Source organism: Scardinius erythrophthalmus (assembly GCF_964197995.2).
Source record: "Scardinius erythrophthalmus genome assembly, chromosome: 19".
NCBI classification, from domain to species: domain Eukaryota; kingdom Metazoa; phylum Chordata; class Actinopteri; order Cypriniformes; family Leuciscidae; genus Scardinius; species Scardinius erythrophthalmus.
Window position 1 is genome coordinate 27,517,569 of NC_138239.1, and position 12,613 is coordinate 27,530,181.

The following is a 12,613-nucleotide window of genomic DNA, read 5'->3' on the forward strand; positions in this document are numbered from 1 at the left end:
TGTCTACTTGAATTCAGTTAATGTATTTACAACTTCACCACCACAAAAGCCCATGTCATATTCCATGCTTGGAGAAATACTTTGTATAAGTGTTAGTCGAAAAGAGAATGACACCATATGACCCAGGGGACTTTTTCTACCTTATTCATGCACAATCCCAGGACCAGCTGTAGTCTTTCCTATAGGGAACCAGTTTGATCAATCACTATGACAGTGAATAGCACATCCTTCAGTGTCAGAACACAAGCAGAAGTAGATTTCTTTCATAACTTTTCAACTGGCCCTTTAAGACTTTTAATAGCACACATTCTTTTAAATAGAAACCGTTTAATCAAAGTCCAATAACTTATACTCCCTTTCTGAGGTTAATTTCCATCCATTTCCTATGATATACTGCTCAGCATGCTGGTATGATGGCTCAGAATTTAACAGCATGTTGCTACTTGACTTTTCCAGGGCTGTACACACACACACACACACACACACATCTATGATTCAGTGCTGCCAAATGTGGCTTAAAGACATTTGTTGCATAAACTTCAGTCCATATTTATGATGACTCTAAAATCCAAACATCTAGTTAACTTTGGTGCTACAATAAGATGATTTAATCAATAAATACAATGACTTAAGATGCTTTAAACATAAAATGCATGGGTTTAAGTTGACTTGAACATGAAATGCATTGATTTAATATGGGTTAAACATGAAATGCATTGGTTTAAGATGGCTTGAACATGAAATGCATTGATTTTAAGAAGCATACATGTCTTTAAAAGCACCATACTCACCCCATTCCAAAAACTCAGCAATGTTCTTCTCTCTTCTGAGTGGGGAGTTGATGCACTCATCATAAATGCAGATGAGAACATCCAGAAGAGTTTCCACACTAAAACACTGTCCATTAGACTGGACAGGACCATCCAGGATCAGTTTCTCCAGCTTTTTCAAACGCACTTCTCCAGACATGGTTCAAAATTGTTTAATTTACAGTTATTTAAGTGCCTTTACTGTAGCTACTCAAGCTAACCAGCTAACAACATTCTCACGACACAATGTATCTTAACTGTTTTTTTCTAATATAAATACAAAAAATCGTGTATTAATAATAACAAAAACTAGTGTCAAACCATGTCAAGTAAATAAACTTCAAAAAAATCCCAGTTTGTTCAACTTTAACGGGTTAAAATAACTGATGCTAATGATCCGGCTAATAAAGACGTTCGGCTAGCAGGCTAGCCGATTTTAGCTCGTCCTCGAAGAGAATTCTCCTCAAAACCAACAGAAATAACATGACACGCCCCCCAAATGTTATGTTCAGGCATTACGTGTGTGGAAAATATGTATAAAATGTGTTTATATCCGCAAAAAGTGAGTTTAGCGAAGTTCTCCAAAGGCACCGATTGAGTGTCACTTAGTTTTCCTCATTCCTTTTCCCATGAATAATTCCTGAAAAAGTAAGTCCTGCCAGCGGGATGAAATCAGTCCGTCAGATGATGATGATGATGGTGGTGGTGATGGTAGTGGTGGTGGTGGTGAAGATGGGGTGAAGATGAGGAGGAGGAAGGTGGCGGTGTGGATGCGGGGTGACGGGGTGATTCTCTCTCATCTGCCCGCCGACGCTGAGTGTGTTTCAGGAATGATGAGGAGAAACATGGCGACTCTCTCTCTCTCTCTCTCTCTCTCTCTCTCTCTCTCTCTCTCTCTCTCTCTCTCACACACACACACACACACACACACACACACACACACACACACACACACACACACACACACACACACACACAAATAAAAAATAAACATACAGTACACAACAGTACACATACAAGGACACATGTAGCTACATACCTAGAAGAACACACATACAGAATATATAGACACTCTAAAGAAAAACTAAATAAATAAATACATATAAATACACTTACATACATAAATAAACACAGGTGTGTATACAAACACAAAGACACAAGTTTACATATAATACATAAATACACACATATATAACAGCTGTTTTGCTTAAGCAGATCATTTAGGGGTGGGTTGGGGTCACGTGTTCACACTTTCATTTTTCATGATAACTTGGATGGTATCAGATATGCTTATAGGGATGATTTGCTGTAGTTGTTTAGTTGAATTAGTTAGGCTTCTTTACTCTTCTAATTCATATAAGGCTTAGTGTTATATTAGCTGTAATAATCCATAATTGTGCAATACATCTCTGTTTATATATCACTGAGTGAAATCTATCTATCTATCTATCTATCTATCTATCTATCTATCTATCTATCTATCTATCTATCTATCTATCTATCTATCTATCTATCTATCTATCTATCTATCTATCTATCTATCTATCTATCTATCTATCTATCTTTTTTTTGTAACCTATATGTCTAGAAACTTTAATAAGGTGTCTATCAGTCAAAGGTAAGAGCATTCTTTTGGTAAAATATTCAATTATAGTACATTTATGTAAAATTCTAAAATGCTTATAAATGGAAAATACTGAAAAGTTTTTTCTTACTGTGAACTTCCATAACTACAACAAGTGTATAGCTTATCTATATAACATAATACATTCCACTAAAATGAAAAACTTTAATTGCTGGCATGGATGATAGGCTCATTGCACTTTTCAAACACGTTGAATTTAATTACTAATGAAGAAAATAAAGTTAAAGTTGAAATTGAGGAAATGACAGAAATCATTGTGACAAGTTGAATAAACAGAATGACGCCACAGTATGAAACAGCCATGATGTTCTGCTCTAAAAGTATCATACTGTACCTTAAGGAATTAATCTAAAGTTGACCTTTACAGATGAAGGGTGAGTTACAGTAATGTGGCGGTCTCTACCGGTAATCTGTTTACAGTATCATGCTGTAATGTAAAATGCTGTATTTGATGCCATCTGTCTGTCTCCCTTCTTCTGATGCTTCTCTGATCAATCTGTCATTGACACTCTCATTACTCTCCCTTGTACTTTATCCTGTTATATGTTCACAAATTTCAAATCTCTCTGTCACACACATACACACACACACACACACACACACACACACTGAACATAGTGGTTATAATCTAAATCGCTTATAATGTAAAAATAATTCATTTGGATTAAATAATAGAAAAAAATATTTAACTGAACGAAAAGAGATATCAAAAAGTTTGATAGAAATAACGTTATAAAGGCAGTTACTGTGAATGAAACGTTTTTACAGATGACACACTGATACTTTGTGATTTTGTGTATTGTAGCCTACTAACACAATTGAAAACATGCTGAAATGTTAGACTTTTGACGATCTGTTGTGATATTATTATTATTATTATTATTTTATTTAGTCAGTTCAAATACAAAAACATTTCAGTACAATGTAAAAAAAAATGGTTACAAAGTATTAACAATACAGCTCAAAATATTTTACCAGATAAACAAAAATAAAAAATAAACATAAACATAAGAACAAATACAAAATATCAGGGCAGTTATATGTAATTGAAAAGCTTTAATATTTGTATTGTTTTTATAAGCTTTTTATTTTGTGATCTCATGTTTGAAAGAGTTTCAAAATATATTGTTAGATCAGTGTTATGGAAGGCAATAAAGGAGGGTTTCTTTTGAGTTATTTTTGTCTTATGAATATAAAATTTCGCCAAAATGATAAAAAGATTAATTATATAATTTTGTTTTTCAGAAAAAGATGGGTTTTGGAAACAAAGTAAAATGTCATGAGGGTCTAAATTAAGATTTTTTTTGTATCTGTTGTGATATTAGTACTAGAGTTTTGAAAATGTCAAAATTGCTTGTAAAAACTGTGCCAAAGCAATTAAAAAACGGTATAATGATGACTCAGATCATGTTATTACATTTATTTTTACTGTGGCATATTGACATAAATATGTTTACACTGTAGTCTATGCTGAAGGTTCACCGCCGGCACAATGCATTGAACATACATGTGTTGTATTTATTAGCTATATTTCGATCTGTCTGCAAAGTCTGCGAATGCCAGAGCTCCCTCTGGCGACCGGAACAATCCACTGCGATTCTCCAGACAGTTTAGCGATAGTTCCACGCAAAAACACGGTAAAGCAGCGTCACCTACAGGCCATTTCAATTATCAATCTTCTACTTTTCTAATGGCGTGGAAATAAAAGGTTGCAGTTTGGATGTGAACATCATTTATAAAATGTAGGCAAACCGTGATTCCGAATAAACTCTTTTGGTTAGGCATTCTCAAGCAAAGAAAGCCAAACCAGACTGTTTATTAACAGTTAGTCTGTCCGAATAGCTTAATTTCATTTCTATTAGTCTTGATAGTGGATCAAATAAAGCCCTCCATCATAGCAGTAAACATGAAGGACATCTGAGCTGTGTAGCTGGGCTGGTTTCTATGAACAGGGTCTATAATGATCATCATTAACACCTTTTGTGTTTATTGGGGCTCTTGATTAAAAGGGGTAAAATACAGGACAGTGTTATTGTTGGTTTAATCCTTCTGATCCCTTTTCATATGCAATTAGAAAATGAGAAATACCACTTTCAGTCTAGATCATCTAATTAATTGATGTGCTAGAATTTGCAGCATGGAGAAATCAAAGAAAGTCAGTTGTAACACCCCACCCTCCAAAACAACCGTCTATATGGGTATAAATAATAGTTTCGCTTAATGAGTCATTGAAAGTTTCAGGTCTAAGATCTTTTGTTATGTGCTGTGTATTCAAAACATTCTCAACGTCTCATAAAATATCTTACAGGGACAGAAGGTTTGGAGTTTACCATGGAAAATTGTATAAATAATATTTAATACATAACTATGTTATGAAATTTACTGGGGAAAATTAAGTTGAACATTTTTCAGAAATAAAAATAGTTTTTGACATTCAAAACATTTCAAATTCACAAGAACATTTTTCTGAATGAGTGGCATTAAATACATTTGTATTTATCTACATGAAGACAAAACTTCAATCCTTTAGTCTTTATTCATTTGATGTCAAACTGCTTCTCTCTTTAATCAATGAGGACACTTTTTTAATGACTTGCAGGTGAAAGATTTGACAGAGATGCAATTGTGTAAACACATTAATTTAGCATTTCCCAAGTCTTTCTGAGCTCTACAGATTATTACTTTTTAAATTATTATACCTTTATATTATTATGCCTTATCACCTCAAACTACAACCTGTCAACTGGAGTTTTCAGTTGCCATGCAGCATGCAGCACTATACTATGCACAAAAATGAATAAAATATATATTTTTTAACAGTTCTGTATTCATTTTAGCCCTTTAAATGTATGTTAGAGAAAATGTGTCTTATCTGTAGTGCTATTGACTTCATTTGGAATAATAATAGCCATGTTGACTGTAAACATTGGATTGTACTTGTCTTGCCCATCCTGACAAACAGCGTCAGATAATAACACGATTACCATGAAAACATGGCTGTGACGCAAGTAAATTTGCTTAGCTGTCTGACGTGACGTGATCCGTCATCAGCCGTTCCTGTGCCGTCATTGTCTGACATCCCAGGACAACCTGTGGGCCCAATACACAATACACAGACTGGGGTAAGTTTAGTCCTTCTGTTGGCAGGACAGAAGAGGTCTGATCAGTCCTGCAATAGTAACAGGATAATCACCCCCTTGAGAAAACTCCCTCCAATCCACATCCCATCAGCTCACTCCTGGATTTACTGCCTGTGTTTGGGGAATAATGGACAGCAGGGGTGGGCATTTCTCAATACACTTCCCTCTCGCCTCTGCCCTGCCAAATACACTGCTGCTTTTACCAAAGATGGTTAAAGCTGGAAAGGAGAAGGGAATGAACTGAAACGCAGGCAGAAAGAATGGAGATGAACGCAACACATGACTGAACCGTGCACTAAATACATTGACACAATTTTAAAAGTTGTATTAGTTGCATTATAAATAAATAAATGCTAAATTTTCTTCACAAAAACACATTCATTACGCTTAAGAAATAATAAATGAATGGAATAAAAAAGAAATCATATTGTAAAAATGCTTTGAAATAGGTTAAACTGATAAATAAATGCATAAGTACATAAATAGAAATACATGAAGTCACTGTATTTTTACAATTTTTATGAATACAAGTAATATATATATAAATATATATATAAATATATATATATGTATATATATATATATATATATATATATATATATATAGATGTGTGTGTGTATATGTATATATATATATGAAGAGTTCAGATGCAAAAGCCTCTAAGTGCCATCTGAAATTTTCTTCTAGAATGATAATTTTGATAAAGCTTGTATATTTAAGTTCAGTAATTTCACTTAAATGACAATTAATAGGTAATTTGCATTGCCATTTAAGTGAAATTATTGAACTTAAATATACGAGCTTGATAAAAATGATCATTCTAGAGGAAAATTTCAGATGGCACTTAGAGGCTTTTGCATCTGAACTCTTCAAATATATATATTACTATATATATATATATATATATATATATATATATATATATATATATATTACTATATATACATACATATATATATATATATAATGCACTGAACATACTTAGGGTGAAAAATGTTCTTCACAAAAACACATTAATGTTTGCCTAAAAACAATCATAAATAATGTAAAAAGTGATTTATGTATAAATACATGTATAAATGTATAAATACATAAATATAGTGTAAATATATGGATACAGTATATACTAAATATATAATATATAAGCATAATGTCCTTAACATACTTAAAACAAGTCATGAGCAACAATAGGTGGTCTAAATGGGACATGGCTTTGAAGGGTGTCTTTTTTAGGTTGCCTCCCCTTTGTGGAGGTGTGAAAAGCCAGACAGGGTGGTGGTGGGGGGGGGGGGGATCAACTGTATATAAACCCTGAGAGACTCAGTCAGTCAGTCAATCAGGAGAACGACACTGGCATCACTAGATCAAGCATGGCTTTGCTCATCCAGCTGTTCACTTGTGCCGCAGTGATCTCATTCACTGAGGGATTCCACCATGAGGATATGAAGCAGGCCGTGCTCCAAAAACTTGGACTAACGGAACTTCCCAGGATTCAGAAGAGAGATTTGGAGAACCTAGTCGTCCCGGCTCACATTAAGAACAAATATCTGTCCATGCTGAAACTTCATAACAAGCGTAAGAGGAGATCTGTGCCAAGCCTGGCGGGCATTCTGAGAGGCATCCATGGGAGTGCAGGTGGGTCACATCTGACAAATGAAATTGAACTGCTAAAACGTTTTAAAAATTATACTGTATTCTATGTTGTAATATATTTGGTATCACGAACAAACAACAAACAATAATAAATGCCACAAATAACTGGACCATGCATTACATTTACAAATGATTTACAGGATTAACTTATCTTGATTAATGTTAATATGAATATATTATTGTTGCAGCATTAATGTATAAAACTTTTAGAGATAAAAATGTATTACTATGTCAAAATTATCATTAACCAAAATTAATCAATGATTTAAAAGTATTAATTGGGTTTATATTAACTATTGCATTAACTAATTAAATCTTACCACTGAAATTATTCTTAATTGCTTATGCCTTGATATTTATTTTTGACTACTGTCAATTTACTTACTGATCAAGAAAATATCAAATATAAATGATCATACCAAATGAAATGAATGAGAAAAAGTTGCTATAACATAAAGAGATAAACATTTTTCAGTGCATCTCTCATAAACAGTGGTCTAACGTATCCTCTGTTATCCACAGATATCACAGGAGAAATCAAGTACTCGGACACAACCCGTCAGCGTCTCGTGTTTGACATGGAGGCCAGGCTGCAAGAAAACACAGAGGTCACTATGGCCGAGCTGAAACTTTTCCAAACCGCGGCACAGAATCCAGCAAAACCCGAGCGGAGGAACCACAGACCCATTAACAACGCCAGAGTGAGCATCTACTGGGTGGAACTACTGGGAGACGGATCCAACAGGACATCACTCATAGACTCAAGGTATGTCACATGTCCAAATATAAATAATCACAAACTTTCATTTTGTAATGCATGAATGGAAACTCATTAGTCTATGCTTCTTTAATAGACTGGTTCCTATCCACGAGACCGGCTGGAGGAGCTTTGACGTGACTCAGGCCATTCATTACTGGTCTAAATCCCAGAAGAAGACTCGTCTGCATCTGGAGGTGTGGACTGAGGGAGAGAGACCTGGGAGCTACGCGGCTGAGATGGCCAAAAGAGTGCGCTTCTCCACACAGGACCCGAAGGAGAACACCCTGGAGAAGGATACGGGTGCACCTGAACTTGTGTTTTACACCTTAAACCTTGATGAATACGGGTGAGTACTGTTATTAAACTGGAGCTTACTAAGATTGCATGACTTGCATTGAACTTCATACCTGTTTATCATATGTTCATGAACTAAAATCATTCATTTCCATGTCAACAGATCCCAGGGTAACTGTAACTCCAGCCCAAACAGCAGCAAGTGTTGCCGGGAGGAGCACTTCATCAACTTCCGAGAGCTGACCTGGACTCAGTACTGGATCATCGAGCCAGCCGGGTACCAGGCGTTCAGATGCGCCGGCGGATGCAAGCAACCCAAGCGCGGTTACTATGGATACGGGCAGAGGACCTGTGCGGTGATGGAGAGCGCGCCGCTGCCCATGATGTACCTGGTCAAAAAAGGAGATTACACTGAAATCGAGGTGGCAGAATTCCCAAACATGATTGTTGAGAAGTGCGGCTGCTCCATGGACAAAATCCCACCGGTCTGAGACGGTCTGCGGTTTGCTCTCAGATGAGAGGTGATGGTGTTTCGATTTCAATATCTCAGTTACTGAACTGAGATCCACATGCTGTCAATCCCCACTGAGCACTTGAAAATAAAATTATTTATGAATGATTAGTTTATGTGATGCATCAGAAATGGCCTGCTGAGTGATGTGTTTTCTTAAAAAAATAAAATAAGTAAATTTATATCCATCAGTCAAGGTTTTCATCTCTTTTTTTCATGATTCGAATTAGTATAAGGCTATACATTTATAGTGCCACAACTTCTCCTGCCATTAGATTTTATATAAACAACATTTCCTCTATTCAGATTCACTAGAATGTTCTTAACATAAATGATTTTGACCATTTCATATGAGATATACATATACATATAAATACATATGTATGATTTACTGTAAATAAACACTAGGCCTAGCCTACTTTTTAATCAACCACAGTATATATGACAACATTTTAAAAAGATTTTTAACAAATGTATAGGTAAATAAAAACATATTTTTTTGTGAGAAAATACAATGCAAATATTATATTAGTCATTCTTAACTTTATATTAAAATGGCTTTCAGGATTTGGAAGCAAGAGGAAAAATTACACAATTTAAGGACAAAATATCAGCCAATAATAATGTTGCTTTCAAGACAAGCTGATCACACGACAGCTCCTCCTCTCGTCCACAGTCAGGATATTTCTTTTCGAATCAGACGCATGTTTCTTTAATTATGCAGTTACATTAATTTATTATTAAGAACTTTAATGATATCTGCAATAGATTTATGTTGGTTCTGTTCTGTTTCCCCTAAGGGGGGTTATCGCTGCTCTTCCTGCTCTTATCCATGCTAGGCTGCACGGATGCACAGGGAGTTCTCGCCCAGAACAGAATCATATACTGCAAATCCAAACTGTATGCTAATTTTTCAATCATCTTTGATGTGGTCCTGACTTTACATGATGATGAAAAAAAAGTCTTAACCAATCTGAATGACTTCACATTATTTAATCAAGGAGATTTCATTAAAACAAGAAGTATTTTTTTTAATTCTCTAAAAAAGTAACTAAGTGCATTGCTTAGTTACTTTTTATGAAAAGTAATGTGTTACATTACTTTTGCGTTACCTTTTCTCACCCGGGCTGGGCTACCTTGTTTGTTTTTTAATAACAACAACAACAACAACAACAACAACAAAAAAGTTATATTTTTGGCAAATGTAAAGGCCCTTCAAAAGTAACATGAATAAGCCTCAAACTGAAAGAAATGCAAATTCACATCTGTACAGTAGAGGGCGCAGTTAAAAAAAAAACTTGAAAAAAGTAATCTGATAATGTAACTTGTAATGCGTTACCCCAACACTGCATACAGTACATAACTGTATACAGTATACAGATTATTATTGTATTTTAAAAACACGTAAGCATGCAAATAAAAAAAGACATGCCAAAGCAGGAATAGCATTGGATTGATTTAAACTCTCCAATCTGATCAAACTGACAAGCAGAAGGTGTTCATGACAAAAAGAAAGAGAAAGAGAAAAAAAGAGAAAATAAGAGAAGTAATGGCCCTGTCTGTTGTAATTGGTCTACCGGTTACTGCACTTGTTGGAAGCTAAACGCCAATTACCACAACTGAACTTCAGCAGCACCGGAAGCTTCGCTTCCTAGTCCTCAGCGATTATACTGTAAAGACATAACAATGACGTTTATTTTTCCATATCAATCTGAGCGCAAGTCCGATGATGAAACATTGGAAGAACTAGTTCTCAGTGATACGCTACTCAGTTTGAGGAACATTATGAGATGTTGCAACTGTAATTTCTCACCATCAGCATTATACTCTCGCATGTCCATCAACAAACCAAATGTGTATATTTCTAATTCATTGCGGTGCACATGCAGGAACTATTAACTGCATTTGTAATGTATTGATGACAGGAGACCGCATGTGGTTGATCTGAACTCGCTTTACTCGTGTGTGCCTATGTGTGTGACATGCTACCCTTGCCTTGGGAGATATCATTAGGAAGCATGGCATTAGTTTTCACTGTTATGCTGATGATACTCAGCTCTATATTTCTACGCACCGACAAAACGCACCAATTCACAAAATTAACGGAATGCATAGCTGATATAAAAAAACTGGATGACTAGTAATTTCCTACAACTTAATTCTGAAAAACCAGAGATTCTAATTATTGGACAAAAAACTTTCTCACGTAATAACCTAGAACACTGTCTAACACTCGATGGCTGCTCTGTCAAACCTTCGTCGTCGGTTAGGAACCTGAGTGTGCTCTTTGATACCAATCTATCATTTGAAAGTCACGTGTGTCTACTATCTGTAAAACCGCATTTTTCCATCTTAAAAATATATCTAAATTACGTCATATGATCTCAATGACAAATGCGGAACAATTAGTTCATGCGTTCATGACCTCAAGGCTAGATTATTGTAATGCTCTACTGGGTGGTTGCCCTGCACGCTTAATAAACAAACTACAGCTGGTCCAAAACGCAGCAGCTCGAGTTCTTACCAGAACCAGGAAGTCTGACCATATTATCCCTGTCCTGTCAACACTGCATTTGCTTCCTATTAAACATTGTATACATTTTAAAATATTGCTGATTACTTACAAAGCACTAAATGGTTTAGCTCCACAGTACTTGAGCGAGCTCTTAACGCATTATTCAGATCACACACACAGCGAGTCAATATTAGAAACACTACAGATCATTCATTAGACACTACATCAAAAAATGGAGAACACAGAATCCAAAGCATGCAGTTACAGGAAAAAAAGTATATTGTACCAAAGTAAACAAATTTGCTTACTTGACAACTAATGACAACTTACAGTAGTAAGGTTGTAAGTAGTAAGTACAGTAGTAAATAAATTGTATACTGTATGCACTGTAAGTAGGCTATAGTATTGTTCTGAATATTGTATAGTAAGCCTATCGAATGTCTGTATATTCACCACTTGCACACTGTAAAAATACAGTGATCCAACTGCAAAAGCCAAAAAAAGGTTACAGTAAAAAAGTCTAAATGAAAAGCATGTTATAGTAAAGGACACTCATTAGAGTTGTGCAACTGCAAAATCAAGGTCAGTGAGAGAGATTTTATTCTGTTTCAGCATCTTGTCTTCATGTTGGTCCAGACTGAGGATTTTGTCACAGACAATGTCATCTCTGCAGGCAAAGGGAAAAACCCTAAAGCCAGATCCAGCCTTGAAAACATTCTCCACACCTGCTCTTTCTCGTCCTCATCCTCTTACATCTCTTATTTGTACTCTTCCTCCTTGCCCTCTTAGATTGTTTTCATGGTTTCAACATTCAGTGCAACATTTTGAGTCAGTTTTGGCAATTTGAACTGACTTGTAGGCCTATTATGTACAGGTGGTTTGGTCACATCATTAGAAATAAGTGTGAACAATTTTGAGTCGGTGTGTGAAATCGATGAGAACTGTGTTGTAGTTGAGTTTAACTTTTGCCTGCATGTGTTTAGTGTTTTGAAACAAGTGCATCACAGTGCGAAATGTGTTTTAGTGAGTGAGAATGTGTTTATAGAGTTTTGCAAAAAGAGTTTGTGGGATTTGCAAACAGTGTTTTAACTACCTGAACTTGTTCAAAGTTTTACAGAAAGAGTGATTTATAGGACAAATTTGTTTAGGCTATTGAGAATTTGGTTCAGAGAATGGGGTTTAGTGTTTTAGCAATTCAGAAAAACTGTAATAAATTACTGATTCGTGTTATCCTCGCGTGTTGGGTCCTATTTTCTTTTTTACAGTTTATGGTTGGGTCTTGATT

At 35.4% G+C, this 12,613-nt stretch overlaps 2 protein-coding genes across 13 annotated transcripts in view; one reads left to right on the forward strand and one right to left on the reverse strand.

Annotated features, from left to right (window-relative positions):
• cdc42bpaa (CDC42 binding protein kinase alpha (DMPK-like) a) overlaps positions 1-1,116 on the reverse strand; it is an 88,026-nt gene extending 86,910 nt beyond the window's left edge. For all 12 annotated transcript variants that reach the window (XM_081347505.1, XM_081347506.1, XM_081347512.1 and 9 more), the window contains exon 1: positions 792-1,116. In XM_081347505.1, the coding sequence (XP_081203631.1) occupies positions 792-969 (178 nt within the window). In that variant the 5' untranslated portion in view covers positions 970-1,116. The remainder of the gene's footprint in view (positions 1-791) is intronic.
• Positions 1,117-6,965: 5,849 nt separating this feature from the next.
• On the forward strand, positions 6,966-8,793 carry lft2 (lefty2; the record flags this gene model as incomplete). Its single annotated transcript, XM_081348086.1, has 4 exons — positions 6,966-7,230; positions 7,771-8,014; positions 8,103-8,354; positions 8,466-8,793. 4 exons carry the CDS (start codon positions 6,966-6,968, stop codon positions 8,791-8,793), a joined length of 1,089 nt encoding a protein of 362 aa, XP_081204212.1.
• Between the last annotated feature and the right edge of the window lie 3,820 nt (positions 8,794-12,613).